The sequence below is a fragment of the Heloderma suspectum genome, chromosome 7 (genome assembly GCF_057233095.1).
Source record: "Heloderma suspectum isolate Gila_16-S chromosome 7, 16-S_ref, whole genome shotgun sequence".
Lineage (NCBI taxonomy): Eukaryota > Metazoa > Chordata > Lepidosauria > Squamata > Helodermatidae > Heloderma > Heloderma suspectum.
In genome coordinates this window covers 13,990,001-14,011,259 of record NC_139464.1, presented here as the reverse complement: position 1 = coordinate 14,011,259, position 21,259 = coordinate 13,990,001, and the positions used below count along the sequence as shown (strand labels likewise).

At 45.7% G+C, this 21,259-nt stretch overlaps 1 protein-coding gene across 1 annotated transcript in view; it reads right to left on the bottom strand.

The window, feature by feature from the left end:
• Nucleotides 1-550: 550 nt before the first annotated feature.
• PROSER2 (proline and serine rich 2) overlaps nt 551-21,259 on the bottom strand; it is a 54,607-nt gene continuing 33,898 nt past the window's right edge. The window contains exons 3-4 of the mRNA XM_084809129.1: nt 9,833-10,073; nt 551-7,555 (exon numbers count right to left, since the gene is read on the bottom strand). Coding sequence (XP_084665255.1) covers nt 6,531-7,555; nt 9,833-10,073 — 1,266 coding nt within the window. The 3' untranslated portion in view covers nt 551-6,530. The remainder of the gene's footprint in view (nt 7,556-9,832; nt 10,074-21,259) is intronic.

The window sequence follows — 21,259 nt, the reverse complement described above, 5'->3', positions numbered from 1 at the left end:
TTGGAGGATCCCCAAAGTCTGCAGAAGTACAAAACAATAGTTGGGGGGGCGGATCCTAAAAGGGAGGGAGGACAAAGTGGCCCAATGAGAACTGAGCATGCTCAGTGGTACAGAAGGCTGACAGTGGGATTGGGGAGATGGGAAGATGAAATGGAGTGCCTGTCCTGAACAGCAGCACTCCACGCTGCAACATTTTGTTGCAGGTTTGACTTGTCTCAGTTTAACTATCATAGCTTCCATTTGCACAAAACATCCTAGGAATTGTAACTACATGTTGCTAAATTTGTCAAAATACTAGGTAACACAAGAAAGGGATGATTAACTCTTTTCTCCCATGCTGATTGTCCCATTTCTTGGCTGTTTTCCCCCCATTCTGTCTCAGACCCCAGAAAGGGGGGGGGGTAAGAGGTGAGAAAATAACTTGGAAGGGGCATTCGGAGGATTCCCCCCCCCCGTGTGTGTGCGTGCGTGCGCGCACGTGTGTGTGAGTGACAGACAGAGTGAAGCAGCCACTTGCCAATTCTCCCCTACAAGCTCTCCTACAGCTTGCTGCTCTGTTTGATCTGGGGGAGCATTAGCACTTTCCATGATACCTCGGTTCTTTTCCTGCCAACAACAGTGATGGATTTGAAGGCAACAGCCAAGGAATGTGTTTTGCGGCTTCCACCTGGATGACTTCAGTTGCGAAGCATCTTGAGTTCATCTGGGAGCACCAGAGACTGTTTTTGCTTCCAGGCCAAATTATCTGGCTGGAGGAGCAGCTCCCTTCTAGGGGTGAGTTATGCAAGGGTATTTATCAGCTGGAACTCCACACTCCACCCCAACTGGCATATGAGATGAACTCCACATAGCTACCCGATTTTCCTCTTAAAAGAACTTGAGTGTGCTACCAGATTGGACTCAAGGTCCATCCAGTCCAGCGTTCTGTTTCTGACCATCACTCACATATTTCTGGGAAGCTGACAAGGAGCTCACCTTTGGGCTAGGCATCTGGTATTTAGAGGTATGCTACTCCTGCAGCAGGAGGTTCTATTAGGCATAATGGCCAATATAGATCTCCATGGCTTTTCTAATTCTTTTAAAATAGGGTGCTGTGGGCCAAATGCAGCCCGCTTGTGGGCCAAATCCAGCTTGTCTGGGATCTCCAAGCTAGCCACACCCCTTCTTGCCCAACCCCTGGATGGTTTGCCAGAGTTTCCCATTTCCCCCCATTCCAAAAGCTTGAACTGCCTCTCTGAAGGCGTAGTTACTTGCAATAACAGCTTTAAGCTTGTTGCAGAATTTTACCCTTCTGCCGGGCTCAGCCAGAGAACAGACACCGACTTTTGTTTGAGCGGATGTTTATTACCAGAACACCAAAGTGTGGTGCAGTCAAGAGTTGCCAAGGTGGCCCCCTCAGGACTGAACCCAGCACAATATGTGACTCTGGTATTTATACAAACAAGTAAACAAGGCATACGACATAAGCTTTGGTCAATATTTCGTGCAGCGCTGAGCAAAGGGGCCACAACCTTCCTTCAAAGGAAGTTTTCTCATTTCCAGAGACAAGGGCCCTGCTAGGCATTGTGATACATGCACAGCAAGTTAATCAGCCACCATCATCTTGCACTAATTCAGTCACTCCGTCCTTTTGCCTACGTGACTCTTGGCACCACAGCAACACAGTGCCATGCTAACAATGCAAGTGGTATTTTTCCACTTCAAGCTAAAATATACTGGTATTTTTTGGTATTAAATGTAGTGCCATCCCTTTTGCCTTCGGCCCCATCCACCACTGGAATGATGCCAGAATGTGACTACTCAAAAAGGCTTTTGACTGAACACGTTTTCTTGGTTCTTTTCCTAAAGCTATTCCCATTTTGACTGCTGTTCCCAGAAACTGTCATTTTTGGTCTATTATGTTAACACTGGGGTTTTACAAGTATTGTTGTTAGGAATGGTGGGGGTGAGATACATTTTTTAAATATGGTGTGATAGCATCCCCCAAAACTTGACACCCATGCTTGTAGTCCAACACATCTGGAAGGTGTCCGGTTGGAGACAGCTGCCCTAAATTCTCTGTTTTGGTAGCCATCTAGAGTTCCTTTTTGGAAATCAGGTAGGATGTATGCTTTTAAAATAAATAGATAATTGATGCTTTGTGGACATGTAGGGACAATTTCCTACAGCTTCAAAACCCAGAAGTCAGCCAGAATCAGAATCATAAGTTTAACTAGGAATATGAACTATGGCTATTTCAAGCCAGCTGTGCATTATTTGTGAAGATCAATTCTCTGTGGGGGGGGAACCCTGTTCTACTCAGGAATGTTTCCAAACAGTACATTTCTGTTCCACACATGGCCAAGGTGATAGCTACAAAGAAAAAAAAAACCTTCACTCCATCTTCATACCTCATGCTCCATTCTCATCTTTGTAAAGAAACCATGATTGCTTCACTCAACCTTTATGTTAAGGGTGCAATCCTATGCATGTTTAGACAGACAAAAGTCGTACAGCTCCCAGCATTCCCCAGTGAACATAGAGTTGTAGGACTTTTGCTTGTCTAAACACGCATAGGATTGCGCCCTAATACACTTTCTTAGGCATTTAAGGCTTTAGAAAGTCTAAAGTGGGATTCACAGTAAGCAGAATTTGGCAGCTGACATCACCTTATCTGCACTCCGGCAGGATAGCACTGTACCCACAGCCCTGCGTAAAGACTAGGCCAAAAGCAGAAGAGACAGGACACGTTTATTTCAACAGACGGTTGTAACAGCATCCTGGGTCATCAATGGGGAAGTGCAATAATAAACATATAAACAATTTTAGCACTCAGAAAGGATCCCTTCATTTAAATAAAACCAAGTGTGCTCCATTTTAAAGAGGTAAAAGTAGATTAAATACTATTTCTTAAAAACAAATTCATTTATGAGACAATGTTAACAACCACGAGATATGAAGTTCCTTCACAACTTCCATTTATAAGATTTAGCTGTAGAGACCAAAGCAATTCATTTAATAGGAAATATAAGGGTTGGATCCAGACTGTCATACTTAGAGTAGACTCATTGATAAGGTAATCATGTCTAAATTAAATCCTATTGATTTCAATGGGTCTGCTCCAAGTCTGGATCCAACCCTATGAAAATTCACAGTAGCAAAACTTTCCATCCACAAAAGTGTGTCTTGATAAACAAATATCCACACACATCCCTCTCCATCCTCAGATTGTTTTGAATGGAAACCTGTCTTTTGTATTGCACTTAAATTCTGTGTAAACATGCTCAATTTAACCATTGGTCTTACAAACCTATGTTGGTTTTATACTAGTTTTACTGCCATAGCTTCCTCTCTAAGGACCCTGGAAAATATAATCTGGGGAGGAGGTCAGAAATTCTGTTAAGAGGTCTTTACATACGCACCCATCCCCTTCAAAACAGCTCCCAGGACTTCCTGAAAAGAGGGAGCAACTGTTAAACCAGTTTGAGCATAGATACACCCTCAAATTAAAGCAAAAAGAAGTGAGTTGGCTTAAGGAGGTGCAAATCTGACATTTGGGAATAATTTCTGGCATTCCAAGCACAGCTGGATGATTCAAGTTATCTTTCAGGTTCCAAACTGGTTTAGAATTACTTACAGATTGACTTAATGGGAGGGAGGAAAAATTATGTTTATGGAAAAGGTAGCTTTTGTTACATATTTCTTTGAATCTACACTTCCTCAAAGGAGTGCCTACACTGGGACACGCAGCTGCAAGTGTTTTGCTTGAAACACACATCCATAAATGCACTTCTGTTTAAGAGACAAGCAAGTTACCTTTGAGGCTTTGGTTGCAAGAAGATACTTATTTTGACTATGCTCAGCAAGAGAAAAGCCATCCCAGGTAGGTATAGAAACCTCAGTGGTATGCAAATGAAATAGTTGATTTCTATGGCTTGTGGGTACCTGAAAAGACCTACCTCTGAAAGATTCCATGTGGCCCCATGTCTCATTTATCTCATGCGCTAGCTAGCATGCAGTGTTTGCATTCTTGGCCAATGAACCAGGGAAGGGCCATAGTTCAGTTGGTAGAGATGCTGGGGAACCCAAGCAGAAGGGGCTATTGTGATGATGTCCTGCTGGTGGCATCTGGTTAGCCATAGGGGGAGCAGAATGCTGGATGAGATAAGCCTTTAGTTTGATCCACAACGGCTGTTGTCCTTATGTTCTTAAAAGTCTCTGCCCATGACCTTGGAGACCCATTACTACTGGAGTAGAATGGTTTCATATGTTGAACCCTGCACAGGTTATTTTCATGCTTCCTGGATCTCTCCTCAATCAGCCTAATAGTATAGAACCAGAGGTGTTCCATGGTGCAGGGCTATTTTTAACCAACAGCTTTCTCAGTTTAATGGGTTTTGTTTTTAAAAACACCAACAGCGATGTAACATAAGGTTCCCAGCAGTTACATTTTAATTGTTTCCTATGGTTTCTTCTGATCTAGACAAATTTAATCATCCCAGTCAACACTCTAGTGAGTCTGGAGAATGTCATAAAAGCGACTTTCCCTGTGCAAGTCTCAGAGCACTCCTAGCAATGGAAGTCGTGTGAACCATGCACTGCAGCGGAAGAGGGTTCTTTTTAATCACAGGAGCCACCATTGTTGTTTCGGCACGACCGCACCTCCGCCAACACTACTGGTCTGGATTAGCAGCAATTACCACACTGCACATGTGGATCGCGGGTGAATGGCACTTCAGTTCACGGCATGGGTCACCTGCAAGATACTTCATCTGAAAGCACCCTAGACAGGGAATCTTGTTTTCAGGAAGGATACACTGAAGCTGCAGGACCGTTCTTCAGGTTCCTACTTCCAGTGCCACTTCACATTAGAATCTGAAGGTTTAGGAGCATTTCCCCAAGGTCATTATTTTTAAGGCACAGCCTTGGCTGCAATTCTGATCGCTTTTCCTGTGGAGAGCAGGGGTACAGAGCAGCCAGGTGGGAATCTTGGACCGGCTCTTCTTCACCCTGCGTGCCACCCCTGCATCAGAAATAACAGTCCGCTAGCAACACGGCCTCACTTCTTGAGTAGCCTTCCCCAACCTGGTGCCCTGCAGAGATGTTGGACTGCAACTCTCATCAGCCCCAGCCAGCATGGTCAATGACCAGGACTGCTAGGAGTTGTAGTCCAAAACATCAAGAGAGCACAAGGCTGGGGGATGGCTGTTCTACAGCATTTCTTTCTTGTAGGACTTCTTGGGGCATCTGTGGACCTGCTCTTTCCCAGGCCTCTAAGCATTATGAAGCAGGCACAGGAAGCGAGGAGGAGGACATGAAATGCTTCAAGAGAAGGCATGGAAAGACCTGATGCAGTTCATCTGGAAGGGTAGTGATGTGCCTGGTGCAGAGGCAGCATAGTGGGAAAGCCTGCTCCTGGCTAGCCTTCCACAGCCTGTGCCCTCCAGGTGTTTGGGGCTACAGCTCCCAGCATTCTTGGCTGTGGCTGATGGGAGTTGAAGCCCAAAGGAAGTCACCAGGTTGAGGGAAGACTGCACTGTGCTCTAGCATGGCCACCCCATACAGTCCACTCTATGGGGCCAAGGAACAGGAATGTGACCCTGGTTCATAGCATTTACTACAAGGCAGCTAGCTGTGTTTCCTGCATTTTGACAAAAATGTTTCCAGACACTTCAGCACCTGGGAGGCCACTGTAGGAAACACGATGCTGGATGGGATAAGCCCTTGGTCTGATCCAGCAGGGCTCTTCTTAGGTTCTTAGGAGTGATTTGAGAGAGCACGTCCCTGTCTCAAAGCTAACATGAAAGCAGTTTCCCTTTATTGTCTTTCTCCAACCTGGTGCCCTCCAGATGTTTTGGACTCCAACTCCCATCAGCCCAAGACAGCATGGCGAATAGTCAGGAATGCCAGGAACTGTAGTTCAAAATGCCTGCAGGGCAACCGGTTGGGGAAGGCTGCCCTAGACAAATCAAAATAGAACTGTGTGGAGTTAGCTCCAATTCTTTAGGAATTATAAATCATGGCAAATATTACCACACTCCCACCAGTGAATCTACAGAAGGTAGGTGTGTGTGTGTGTGGTTAAATGTTTGTGACAACCAGAGAGAGCAGCTTATATAACTGACCTTCTCCAGGATGCGTAGATATAGATCTGGATATATTTAAGCTTATATAATTCATTAGTACCATTTCTTCTGCTTTTGGCTTCATTACTGCAGGAGTCCAAGGAAAATCCATTGCACTCAAGACATATTTGCCAGCTACACACATACATACACACAAATACTGCACAATTAAACTTCATTTAGCAGGATGCTTCCCATTGCAGCCAGCCTTCTCATTAACAAATTGTCTTTTCGAAATCCCACAGGCAACTTCGATAAGGGCTATGCTCAAATATCATAAAAGAAATCCACAACAAAAACACAAGCACATTCTGATAAGTAAATATTTCCTCAGCCCGCTGGAGTAAGATAAGTGTCATTTGATCTCACTGGAAATAGTCGATTGGGACATAAATTCCACCCATCTCATTATGGTCCTTCCTCCGACTATTCTTTGAGCAGCCCGAGTTTCCGCAGTGCCTCCCTCCTAGCTTCTTCTGTTGACCCACGGCCAGAGAACTGTACCGTTATGCCTTGGGGTCTCAGTCCCGAGGGTCTGGGCAGTGAACCAGATCTTCTCCTCAAATCCAGGCTGAAGTCTGGCTGCCGGTAGTCATAAAAGCTCTTGGCAGCATTCTGCCGAGTAAGCTTACCATCCACAAGGTCAGCATCCGGTTTGAACATCACCGTTTTGCTCACGCTGGGGAATAGAGTGGATTCCCTTTTCAAGATCTCATGGATGTTTCGATAGCCATTTGATACAGCCTGCGCCTGTTCTGTTTTTTCGTCTTTTGATGCAGGAACATTTAGAGACAGGTCCAGCTGGGTTTGACCAGGACTTTCTTCCACCAGCCCTAGTCTGCTCAAGGCTTCGTGACTTGCTTGCTCTGATGGCAAATCTCTTAATGACATCCTCCTGCTTTGACCCAAGAGTTCATGCTTCTGAAACCGCTCTTCCAGCTCGTTTATTAGGAAAGAACCGTTGACATTTGCCAACACCTGAGCTTTGCGCTCTTGGACATTGACAGCCGCCTTTGAAATCGTTTTGCTGAACTCCCTTTCGCTGGCGTTAGTAATGCTGATGTTGCTTGGAAGCTTTAGGGGCTTGGGTGCAGTTGGGGGTGGCACAGATTGCTTGAAGGTCACAAAACGCTCCCCATTACGCAACAGGGAAGAAGCGGGTGTGTTCCTCCTCTCTGAGGACCTCCCTTCCTTTGGAGAGATGGGCAAGAAAGAGCTACCCTCCACCTTCTTCTCTGATATTTTCTGAGCAATAACGAGAGGAGTGGGGATAGAACGAAGTAGTTTGGGGTGCTGCACTGGGGGTGGAGCAGGAAACACCTCATAGATCGGCAATGGAGGTGCTGATGGTAGCACAGGAGAAGGGGCAACAGCTTCAACACAGACATCCTCATCAGGTGGGTCAATGTAATCCAGCTTTGCTTTACCCAGTTTCCACGCCTCCTCCAGTTCTGGAAATCAAGAGAGAAAACATCAGATTATTAGAACTGGTTGACATGTTACCTGAAGCAGTGTAGTTCCAATCCATAACAGGAGCCTCCTGGTGGCTTGCAACATCAATACCACTCTAACCTACACCCCCAAAGCCTGCCAGAATTGTCACAAAAGCATCTTTATGATTCCCCCTCCTCCTAAAAGCTACAATGGATCTGGTCCTACTAGCTTCCCTAAGAATGGAGTTCCCAAATGCGGGTGCCACTACTGGCAAGGCCCCGCTCCTCGTCCTGATCCATCTAGCATCAGCAAAAGATGGGACTCAGAGTAAAGCCTCCTCTGAAGATCTTAGTTCTCAGCAAGACATATTTGGTTGCGGTACGGACCTTACAAGAATAGGGACAGGAAGACAACTGCATCAGAAAACAGCAATGTCATCCCCCACTGAGAGCAGGAGAAGTAAAAACAGTTGGGAGGAGGGAATCCACTGGGCAGAACCACAAAGAAGCTGAATGGGTTTTAGGGAGTGAGGAAAGCTCCACCCCTCCATGCATGGCTGGGGTGCAGCACCTCAGGCCCAGGGGCCAAATCTGGCCCTCAGATGTACCCAAATCTGGCTATGGGTACATAGCCATACCCCTTTCCCCTGGCTGCATCCCCTTTCCCCAACCACCAATCATTTGGTGGCTTTGCAGCTTTTGTGCTGTTTTTTCCCCATTCTAAAAGGTTGAAATGCCTCTCCTGAGGCTTAATGACTGGCAGTGAGCATTTTAAGCTAAGATATGCTGGTATTTTTACTCCTGCCCCCTTTGCCTTCAGCCCCAGGCACCACTGGAATGTGGTCCCTGGGAGCTTCTCTGAAATGGAATTCGGCCCCTGAAAGAAGCTCAACACCCCTGAAGTATGGGGTGGTGGCCTGGGCTGGTTGGCTTAGAAAGGGTTTTCCCCAGTGCAGGCTGCTGCCTCCAATGTCAGTGGGGTGACAAATCCGCTCCAGGTTTCCGTCAGAACTCTAATGGAGCTCCAAGGTGCTTGCATAGCTCCTTTAGAGTTCTGATTGAAACCCTGAGCGGAATATCCACCCAACTGACATCAGAGCCACCAGCCTCCACCAGCTTCCGCTTGCATGAGACAAGCACTTACAATGTCTGCACAAGCCCAATATCAGGGTAGAGAACACTTCTTCCTTCCCCCAAGGCACATGCCACAGAGCTGAGGAAGGGGGAGCCACCACCGTCCCCCAGGAATGGATGGCTAATAAGCCAAACCAAGATTTGTGGAGCCCCGCACACCTTAGGTGATAGCCTTGCTTTGCTTCACAACAGGATCACCTTTAGCAGGAAGAATACAGAACGCCCGTTCTCCATCTCTTGGGGAAAAGTGCTCCAGAATTTGACTTGGAGAAAGCTGCTCTGTCATTCTCCGTCTCTTGGAGAAAGTGCCGATTTCCTCATTGATGTCATGCTAAACCAGGAGCATACAACCTTTTTGACCTTGTGGGCCACACTGGGCGGCATGACCCAAGGGGCGGTGCACACTCTCTCTGGCCCTGTTCAGACACAACGCTATGCCACTGTGGATAGGGTAAAAATTCTACCCACAGTGGCTTAGTGTTAGATTTGGAGGGTGTTTTCCCCAGTCAGGAGGGGCAGTTAACCCTGCACTAACCATGTGCTGCAATAGGGTTAAGGGCCCCCAGTGTGGCTTACTGTGTTATATGGCAGGCTCTGTGGGTGAAAAAATAGGCCTCAGAGGACTCCCAGGCCGGAACCACAGAGTACGCCAGCTAGAGCGGCTGCCCCATGGGCGCGACGCGCTAATCGCCACGTACATTCTCTATGGTCGCGCACCCATGTTCTCCGATGAAGCAGCTGCCGGGAGACCAATTCAGCCAAGGGGATGCCGGGATGTGGGCAAACAATGCTGGAAAGCCCAGCAGGTAACCACGGACTGGGGTGGTTAGTGGAACCGCGTTGCCCCGTGCAGTTCTGTGATGATGTGGTGGGCTCCCCTGTAGTGGGAAGAGGCCCTGCCCTCCCCACAGGAGGAGCCTACCGCACCCACCTCCATGGTCGTCTGAACACGCTCTCTCTCTCTCTCTCTCTCTCTCACACGCGCACACACACACAGCCTGGGGATTCCCTCGTTAGTGCTAGCAGCCCCAGGCAGTGCTGTTGCAGTGGCAGAAGATGCAGGATGGTCTAACGGGTTGCCAGAAACAGTTTGGCGGGCTGCATGCAGCACACAGGCTGCCCTTTTCCCACCCCTGTGCTAAATCAGCCATCTCATCTTACCTGGTTCTGCGTGTCCGCTAGGAACACGATCTGGAGCTGACTGCACCAAGTCTATGATATCTTCAGACTCTGAATGGCTGGACATATTCTCGTCCATTAACCTCGGAGAGTGGCAGTGGATGCCGCTATCATGGAGAGTTTGTTCCTCCAAGTCATCTTCCAAGGCATCAATGGTTTCTTCAAAGAAGAGGAGGACATCTTTTTCCTCATGCGTTAGATATTTCAAGGTCTCATCCTCCTCCTAAGATTTAACAACAACAACTGAGTGAGGATTTATAAGGTAAATAAACACTTTCCAATAATAAACACACTTTCCAAACCAGTTCTTGAACCCAAATCTTCGGTATCTTTCAAACACCTTAAGGGCCAGACACGACACCGCTTCCTAGTATACTTCATTTCTTAGCTCCTTTGAACAAGACAAAAGTAGTCTCATTTTCAAACCAACATGAGTATCTCAGGTCAAGCTTGCTCCCATACGACAATTATGCTACATTGCAAGCTGGAACTTGGAGGGGGGTGGGGGCAAAGAAAGAACAGACACCTCTGGCCAAGTACAGCAAGTGGTGTTGGAAGTTTCTTGAGCTGACTTAAAACCAGGCAAAGAAGAAAATTCTCCTGAGAAGTACGTATCCTTCTGCTCCCACGTGCATAACGGAAGTGTTAATGTTGCTTTCCATTTTTCTTTTAAGCCGGCTCCAACAAATCTGCTTGCTATAGCAAGTGCAGCACCACGCTCTGGCATGCAACGGCCGGCCTTGTTCTGAACTTTGAAGCTGTAAATGTGGGTGGGGATTCCAGCTCCGAGACTGGGAGGATGCCTGGGGATGGGTTGGTAGAGACATGGCCAAAGCACCCAACTCTGACACCGCCACCCCCATACACAACATGGCACCTTCAATGCTTCTTGATCGGGAGGGGTTGATAGGTAGAGGAAACTAGTGACTACAGTTTTTGGCTGCTGGCAAGGCCAGCCAAAACATTGAAAATCCTTGACTTTAGGAAGAAAAGCCTCGAAAAATATGAAGGAAATCCCTTACTGGATCAGATCATCTTCCATCGAGTCAAATGTTCTATTTCCCATCACCAGGCAACCAGCTGTCTCTGGGACCTCATGTTCTCCTCCACCCAGGCTCCCCAGTTTCCAATCCTCAAGAGCTACACTGCCTCTGAACATGCACTTTCCATTCAGTCATCATGGCTAAGAGGCAGAGTACCTGTCCTCCATTACATTTGCTAACCATTCCTTCTATTTCCAGTGTTCAGGCTCTGAGCGCCGTTGCTTATGTAGCCAAAACAAGCACTGCCCGTGCACAAGAGAGAGGTATCAACAGGCTTGGCGGAACCCTGAGGTTTGCAGAAGTACAACAGATCTTTAGCGGGGGGCGGGGCGGGGGGGAGCTCTAAGGGACCGGGCGGGGGAGAATCCCCCAAACAGCCAAATGAGGACTGAGCATGCTTGGTTGGCACGGAATGCTCACTGGCTGTGGAGGGGGGGGGGACCAGAAACCTGGGGAAGGGGAATGGAACTGGGTGGCTGGAATCCCCCCATCTTGTTTAGCTCTCTTTTTTCCTAAGCCCCAAATGCTTTAGCCCAGTGGAGGCGGGTGGCTCTGATGTCAGTGGGCAGTGAATCAGCTCTGGGTTGATATACACCAGATATTATATATTAATATACACATTAGTCTGTTTGCTTATGGTCCGTACAGGTTTTCTACTACTTCCAAGATCCAAGCCCAGTCTGCAAACACCTGCAGCTCAAGTGAAGGTTGTAACCTGAAGCAATTCCAGAGAACCACTTCATTAACAAGCATAGTGAGCACATCTCAAAAATGTGATGTTTTTACCTTTCTACTGTAAATAGAAGGGAGTGGCTTTATTGGATACTACTTATACAGGTAACATAGAACACCGCATCGTAACTATCAGGATGATCAAAATTCTGCCTCCTGAATTTTGTGTATGCCTGACTCCTCCACCCTCGCCCACCAGTCAACACCAAGCAAGGAGTGAGTACCCTTAAATAGACAGAACATCAAGAAATCATTATATATGTGAAATAGTATCAAACTCATTCTCCAAGTGCCAAGCCTTACATAGCCAAAATGGCACCATCCATGCATGACATGGTATCGGCAGGCTTGGAGGAACCTCAAGGTTTGTAGAATTACAAAATATCTTTAGGGAAAGAGCCCTGGATGGGGGAGAAACTCCCAAACGGCACAACGAGGACCGAGCATGCTCAACACCAAGTGTCTGTTGCAGGAAGGAAATGGAAAACTGAGGGAGTGATGAGGGTGAATGGAACAGAGCATCCTGGAATGGGGTGTAGTTGGCCAGCTGGATCCCTGAACAGGAGCATGGAAGCTATACAGCAGGGGTGGGCAACTTGTGGCCTTCCAGATTTTTTGGCCTACAATTCCCATGATCCCTCACCACTGGCTATGCTGGCTAGGGCTGATGGGAGTTGTAGGCCAAAATATCTGGAGGGCCACAAGTTGCCCACTCCTGCCATACAGTGATATTTTTTTTTTGCACACACCCCTTGATGTACTTAACATATAGTTTGGGATTGGGATTGGGACCAGGAGAAAAATACTGCTCAAAAACACATTTTCTTATTATTATTTCTTTCAGGCTAGTTGCCAGAAAAACAAGAAGGAAGGCTAGTCTCCTCACCCCTTCCATGCTCCCAATCACCTTTAAAAAAAAAAAGGCTATTAAAAGTCAAATTCTCTGGAAAACATCATCTATTTATCACTGGCATGATCAATAATTTAATACTGGCAGGGGGTGGCATGCAACACTGCTTTTGTGGCAGGCGCCTCCCCTTAGGCCCACCCCCAAACCAAGCATGCTCCGCCCCTGTCTGCATCACCAGAACTGCTCTGGGATCCAAAGTACAGGGCCTGGGATCGCAGGGCCCTGTACTCTTTAATGTTTTTATTAATGGCTTGCAGGAGTATCAGATTTGGAGATGACACAAAATTGGGTGGGATAGCTAATACCTTAGAAGACAGAAACAACATCCAAAATGATCTAGACAGGTTAGAAAACTGTTCAGAAAATAACAATGAAATTCAACAGAGACAAGTAAAAAGTTCTTCATTTAGGAAAAAGAAATCAAATGCACAGGTATAAGATGGGGGATACTGCAACAGAATCCAATAGGACGCTTACGCCCCCATTGATTCTCTTGCACCCTGCTGATTCCGTTGCACAAGCGGGACCCACTGCTTGTGCAACAGAGATTTATTGCCTCCCAGAGAAAGCCCGCAAACTACCAGAAACACTCATTTCTGGGTCAGGACAGGTCGGCAAACTCCCTTAAGCAAGCTCCGCCACCCTGCCCCATTCCAGAATTGAGTGTTGCCCCTGGAAGTACTAAATCTCCATTCTGCAAATGGTTGGCACTGCTTGTGGATAGGAATTGGCAAAACACAAGGGAATGGCACAGGTTTAAGTAACCCATTAGACTCTGCCTCTGACTTGGCAACAGTATGTGTGAAAACGATCTTGGAGATGTAGTTGATCACAAGCTGAATGGGAAGTAACAGTGTGATGTGGCTGCAAAAAAGGCAAATGCAATTGTAGGCTGCATCAATAGAAGTATAGTTTCGAAATCATGGGGAGTAATCATTTCACTCTACTCTGCACTGGTCAGACCTCACCTCGAATACTGTATTCAGTTCTGGACACCACACTTTAAGAAGGATTTAGATAAACTGGAGTGAGTTCAGAGAAAGGCAACAAAGATGATCAGGAACTAGAAACTAATTCCTATGAGGAAAGATTGAAGGAACTGGGTATCTCTAGCCTTGAGAAGAGAAAATTGAGGGAGGATATGAGAGCACTTTTCAAGTAACTAAAGGGTTGTCACACAGAAGAGGGCCTTTTTTCTATCATCCAATACTGTGAGATGCAAAATAACCAGCATAACTTACAAGAGGGCAGATTTTAGTTAAACATCAGGAAAAAATCCTAATGGTCAGAGGAGTAACACAATGGAACCAATTGCCTAGGGAGTTGGTGGGCTCTCCATCACTGGAGATATTCAAGCAGAACAGCCATCTGTCAGGGATGCTTTAAACTGAATTCCTGCACTGAGCAGGGCGTTGGAACTTAATGGCCTTAGTGATGTCACCCAACTCTATGATTGTGGTCCAGAAAGCCCCATACCAGGTACTGAAATTCTGGAGTTCAACCCTATCCATACAGCTGAATGGTGGTGCACATCCAGGGGTTGGACTTGATGGTCTTATAGGCCCCTTCCAACCCTACTATTCTGTGATCCTTTGCATGTATCCTGTCCCAAACAGAATTCCCTCTATCTTCACTTAAAGGTCCTTGAGAACTTCAGGGTTTGATGAACCAACAGTCATAGCTGAAGAAGCAGTCTCCTGCACTTTCAGAAGAAGCATGTGGTAGAGCTGGACTGGGACTGTACCACTTCAAAATACAGATGATGCCCTATAAGGAATGGTTGCAAGAACGAAGTGTGTTTAGCCAGGAGAAGAAAAGATTAAAGGTAGGCATGTTAGCCATCTTCCAATATCGGAAGAGTTGTCATGTAGAAGATGGAGCAGGCTTGTTCTCTGTTGCTCCAGAAGGCATGACTACAACCAAAACTATGGGCATTATCCAATGGTTGTCCTATGAAACTAAGCCTGTTGTCTTCAATGGGTCTGCCCTGTGGAGGAGTACTATTGGATACTGCCCTATGAGCCCCAAAATACCATGTGGGTGGGGGAAGCCCTAACATTTAGGAATAAAACCTATTTTAGATATACCCAGAGACAGCAGGACTCGCCTTTGGATTAGTGTTGCCACCGAATTTCGTAATCAGTTGGTTCGTTGGTCGAAACTTGTCCGTTCATAATGCTTACCTTTGCAACTAGCCTGGATCAATGTATTATGAATTCGCTATTAAGTTTGGAGTGGATTACAAGCTTCAAATCATGCGCAGTAAAGTAGTATACAGATGTCTTCTCCCCATAAATCTGTAGTCGTCCTACCACCCAGACCCCCAGAAAGCTTACTTCAAACAGACTCCTTAGCTGCTGCTTCCCTCGCTGCTGCCGCCGCTCTGCAGGTCCACCTTCAGACCAGCGATCAGCGATGGAGTAAATATTATTTGACATAATCGTGCAGACAAGCCATGTGAAAACAACCAATCAGAAAGGGAGCACATAACATGGTGAAGTATGATGACATGCTGCACTGCGCAATTCCAAACTACAGCTCCTAAGATGCACCCTGATATTGCACATATGCAAAACCTCATATACATGGAACAAGATTTCGTATTAGAGGGGAACTCTTGTTTGAGCTCACATGGACAAATTCATTACTATCTGAGCACATAATGAATTCACTCATGTTAAGTTCACCCATCACTACTTCTGATTCAAATATTTCACCTTGTCCCTTGAGACATGGGCGTGCTGCAGACCTTGTCCCTTGAGACATGGGCATGCTGCAGACCTGAGAGTAGCTCAGCATACAGATATATCTGCCCCTGTGAGTCAGCATTGGTATAATAAACCTATCCCATGTTAGTATCTGCATTATGAAAGTGATTAGCAAGGACATCCAAGGAGTGAAGACCTCGAGAGAACTTTGCAAATATGAGGGACGTTTCTGCTATGCTTGGAACTAGAGATACTTGGGACCTCATCTTTTATGGCAGTGCATGCTAATTTGCCCGAAGCGCTCTGTAAGTCCTACAAAATTTATCCTGCAAGCAAAGGACACAGAAGTTGCAAGCCAAGAACGATGTGCTTTTTGAGGCACTCTCCTCATTAGCTTTTGCAGCAGAATGGGGGGGGGGATCTAAACACCCCTTTCAAACCCAAGACAATGTAAGAAGGCAATACCCAGTTGAAGCCAGTATCTTTTTTCTTTTCTTTTTTTTAAAGCAAAAAAAGGGAAGCTGTGTTGGTCCATGAGAAAAAAAATCCAACATCCACAGCTGGGCAATACATTTCTTTGTTGTTCAGTCGTTAAGTCGTGTCCAACTCTTCGTGACCCCATGGACCATAACACGCCAGGCTTCCTGTCCTCCGCTCTCTCCCGGAGTGTGCTCAAGTTCATATTCATTGCATCGGTGATATTATCTAGCCATCTCATCCTCTGCCATCCCCTTCTCCTTTTGCCTTCAATCTTTTCCAGCATCAGGATCTTTTCCAGTGACTTTTCTCTTCGCATTAGGTGGCCAAAATATTTGAGCTTCAGTATCTGTTCTTCCAATGAGCAGTCAGTACGTTTCTTAGGACCAACCAAAATGTCATAAAACAGTGAGCAAATACTAGAGTTCTCCAGAACCTTTCAACGGGCTGGTCATGAAGCAAAGCCGGGGGGTGGGGGAGAAAGATGGAGGGTTCCTAGACCTACCAGTCAGATGGCGTTGTGCAGTTGTTCCATCTTTTCTTAAGAAATCTTTTTTTTGGTAAGAAAAAATAAAGAAGTAGCGATGGGAAAACATGGGAGGGTTTGCAAATGGAAGATGATGTTGTCTGGTTCCCCTGTGAAATTCTGTGAATGAGGCACTGCGATTGCACAGTGAAAGCTTTATCTGGAAGCAAGTAAGCAACGATTGCAGATGTAACTGGAATAGGCTCTACTAGATACAACAAATGTTTTAAAGGTTGCACCTAGGATTGCGGAGACAGACACAGTGTCTCTGTCCCAGCAATCCTAGTGGCTGATCCAAGTTAAGTAGAAAGTAGAAGAGAAACATAGCAGTTTTTATATCAGCAAAGCCAGAAACTAATTTTAGATAGAGTACTAGGTTAAAAAAAAAAAAAAAAGTCAGTTGGAGCCAAACTGAGTAGCATTACCTGGTAGAGGGAATGTAATCCTCAAAAAAGTAAAGTCCACCTTCAGGTGGTAAGAAAATAACTTACCTCCAATTTTAGATCCTGCTCCTAACACCTTTTAAGTAATGCATGGACTTGCTTGAGTCCCCAATCCTAAAACATATTGCCTGGGAGGAAGCCCCATTAGATGCAATGGGTACTATATACATGTTTACTTCTATACACGTTTACTTCTGAGTAAACATGTATAGGACTGCACCATAAGCCATTCTGTTCTATTACTCCTTATTCTCTAATTCAGTCTCCCACAACCTGGTTGCCTTCCAGATATGCTGGACGACAATACTCCTGCTGGATGGGGATGATGTGAGTTGTAGTCCAACACATCTGGATGGCAATCTGGCTGGGGAAGGCTGCTCTAATGTGATGGAAAGAGGAAAATACCACATATGATCCTTCCCATACCTTTCTGGGTGGGAAGAGTCAGTCCAAGAGCAGAAGGTTCTTTACTGAGAAATCTGCCAACTGTAGTTCAGTAATTCACAATGTAGGGCCAATGCCGACACCCACAGTCACACAGTGAACAACATGGCTGAAAGGGAAATTCAACCCATGCCTCCCTGGTATAAGCACAACACTTTGTCCACTACACCGGGGGGGGGGGGGGGGGAAGACTTCAGGTTTACTGGATCTACTTTGCATGTTTAATAGAACCCCATGATCCACCAACCAGAGACATGCATGCAGAATTAAAGAACCAGGTGACCGAGCCTAGGAATTTATTTTCAGTACCAGTGTCTTTTCACACAAAAATCCACTCCCGGTTACCCCAAGCTCTCATAATTTCAGCAGCCTAATTTAGATGGGAAAAGGTGTTTCCTTGTTGCTACCGTTAAAACTATTGGAAGTCAGGAACCCCTGCTAATCTACTGATTCCTGCATTAAGCAGGGGGTTGGACTCGATGGTCTTATAGGTTCCTTCCAATCCTACTATCCTATGATCCTATAAATCACCCAGAGAACTACCAGTAGATCCCAATGATCTACCTTCTGACCACCCCTGCACTATACCACACTAGCAACAAGTAGCTATCTTAACACAAAGAGAGAAACATTCCTCATAATACTTCACAGCAGCCTTTCCCAACCTGGTGCCCTCCAGATGTGTTTGACTACAACTCCCATCATGCTATAGTACAATAGCCACCCTGGCTGTAGTTCAACACATCTGGAGGCCATCCAGTTGGTGAAAGCTTCTTTACAGTTTCAGCTTCTATAGCCATGGCAGCCTTCTATGCTCACTGTGCAAGTTTTGCAAACAACCACTTAACTTTTAGAGGTGCCACTATAGGTACCAAAGAGCTGACCTGTTTGTGCATTTCCTCTTTGCCTTTATGGGAGGCTAGGTATGTGGTGGAGAACTTTGGGAAGTTCTCTTCCCAAAGCAATTCAGGAGAACTTGAATTGTACTTCGCATGGACTTCCATAAACCTACATTTGCATTCTGATTGCATTTCAAAGCCATGTGCTGCAACCATTCATTGCCTTTAACTTTGCTTTCCCCAAATGAGAACTCTGTAATAGCTACTGAGAGACCATATTTTGTTTGTTGGATTGCTCATTAATGGCCAGTGATGATCGGCTGATATTTCCTCAATGGGAGCTAATGGCTGGGGGTGTTTCCTTAATGGGCAATCTACCTGCAGGCTGAGGTCCAAAATCAATATTTTGTCTCAAAGTATGCATAGCAAAAAAAAAAAGTGGCGTCCTGAATTAGGGTAAAGAAAGTCAAATGGATTCGTGGTTGTGCAGCCTACTTTACAAGTCTGCTTTCTTCCAATACGCTCTGCTTGTATTATCTTGGTATTACTAAAACACCATTACAGTCATAGAAGAAAGTTAAGGGATCAAGGTATGGTCTCAAGGCACATCATGCAGCCACCTTACTGAAGCTAAGCAGGTCTGGATCTGGTCAGTGCATGGATGGGTGACTGCCTGGGAATTCCATGTCCACCATCTTGAGTTCAATGTTAGAAGAAAAGCAGGATATAAATGTACAAAACAAATAAATGATACAGGCTCCGTAGAGAGGCCTGGAAGTTGGGGAGCCTCTTTTTACAACAATATATACATGTTAGCTCTCACAGATTCTTTATTGCCCTGGAGAAAATTGGGAGGAGCAGTCTTCTTATTCCAAAAGATAATACGGGGGGGGAAAGTATCCCCTGCATAGCATAACAACACTGTATAATCAAGACCTTGTTTTGGCTAATGTTATTTAAATTTGATGCCGTTCTCAACGCCCCCCCCCAACATATAATAGAATTAAACCATGCAAATTTTAAAACAATTATCCATTAAACTGGAAGCATCCAATAAAACCATTAAAACAGACCTCAGGCTTGGCCCCATCCCCTTTCTCCCAAATCCTGATCATTTGGTGGTTTCCTGGCTTTTGTGCAGCTTCCCCCCACCCCCAAGTCTAAAAGGCTGAAATGCCTCTCCTAAGACTTTGGTACTGGCAGTAAGGGCTTTAAGCTAAAATACAGCTGTATTTTTGGCCCAGTCTACCACAGGAACGTAGCCCCAGAGAGCTTCTCTGCAATGGAACTTGGCCCTTGGGCAGAAAGAAGTTCTGTACTCCTGTACTAAAACATCAATGTCAACCATAAACAATTCCACTTAAGCATTAAACAACCCATCATATGCCATCATATGCTTTGGAACAGATCTATTAAATATTAAAATAACCTAATAAAATAAGACCTAATAAAAAACCTCTCGAGAAATCATTACGCTGAGATGTGTGCTTTGTCCTAGCCATGCCTCCCAAATATCCCTGCTGACTGGTGATGAGAAAAGTTCCTGTTTTATAGCTTTTAAATTTTAGGAAGACTAGACAAGGAATGGGCAACGTATAGCCCAAATGTCCGTCCCCCGCACCATCCCCCAGTGCCTGCTGCAGCAATTTCAAAACAAGCTAGATTTGGCTCATGTAGTGCTCCATAGTGTTAATGCAGTCATTTTAGCATGTTAGATTGGGGGGGCACTCTGTGAATGGCCCCCAGAGCCCCCAAAGCTGCCCACTCCTGGTCTAGGCAGTCACTACGACCATAAAATCCTGAGGATAAACCACAGAGTGATAATAATTCAGGGGAAATAAAAATGCTAGCTAGATTTAGCTCCCTGACATTGCTTGGAGTGCTGTACCTGGAAAAAAAAAAAAACAGGGAGGGCAAGGGCTGGTATCAGCACTGGACCCTCCCAGGGCACTGGGGCCCTAGCAGCTGCTCAAGGATGGCCAATGCTGGTGACGGCCCTGGCCACTGGTCCGGCATAGCCTTCTCACCACTACTTTTTCCTCCTCCTCAGCTGTGATGCCCGTTCTTATATCCATACCATGGCTCCACCACCCTCTCTACCTCCTACCCTCCTTGACTGCTATGTGCGGGGAGGTCCCACCCACCTGCTGACAGTAGTAGAAGGACAAGAGAGGAGCCCAAACTACCCATCAGCCATTGCAATGAGGAAGGCCCATGCAAACATGGAGCCAGCCCTGTTTCCCATGGATCCCATGGGAATCCATGTTCCAAGGTTCCCATACTTTTCCCAGTCTCTCAAGAGAAAGTGTTAAGAAAAAACTTCCGGGCGTGGGGAGGGCAGGGGAGAAACCCCTTTCAAAACTAACTGAGCTACTTTGAGTTACATAAAGCAGTCAAGTCTAGGTGGGAAAATTATTTCCAGTTTCTGGCCATTGAAATGTCGGAGCCAGCAACAAATAAATATCTTGTACAGGATGGAGAAACAATTGCTGCAGACATCAAATTAATAGGTACCTGGGAATGAGGAACCTGATATTTTTCTAGCCGTAATGCAATGGAGAAAGAATGTGCACATCTGCAAAGCGTATTCCAGTTGCCAAAACTGAGTTGTCTGCTATCTGCAGATATAATCTATATCCATCTTTTAAAACTTGCATAATGGTGTAGCGAGGGGCACTGTCTTAGGTTAAAAAACAAAACAAGGGCTCTCTCATTGGATTTATCCTGAAGGCTGTTGTGAGTGAGAAAAGATCTTTAACAGAACATGTTGGTGATGACAGCTATTATCTGCCATAATAAAACAATCTCCACTGTCATCAACTCCACAATGATTAACAAGTCTTAAGGAACCTCCTCTTGAGTTCATTCTCTCCCTCTCTCTCTGCTAAGGGATGCAGCAAATGGTTTTTGTTTCCAGGAGTTAAAATTACATGTTCATAGCTGTGGATAAGTGTCCCGAATATAGCAACAGATTTCCCACAGTTTATCGTAGACTTCTCAAATACAGGTGATGCTGTTACAAAATTAGGCTAAGCAGCAACTGAATGGCACCTTAGGCATAAGAATACTAATTAAAGCCATGTGAGCCTGAACCCCTTTCAATCAGGATTAAGTATTCTGCCCCTTCCAAAAACTGCATATCCGTTTTTGCAGACAAATATCCCAAACATGAAATGCTGCTTTTAGGTGAGGCATGGAAATTTAATGAGGAAAAGTGAGAAGATCTAATATTTTGCTGACACACAGATAGACACACACTCTCTCCTGACTAACAAATGCATCATGAG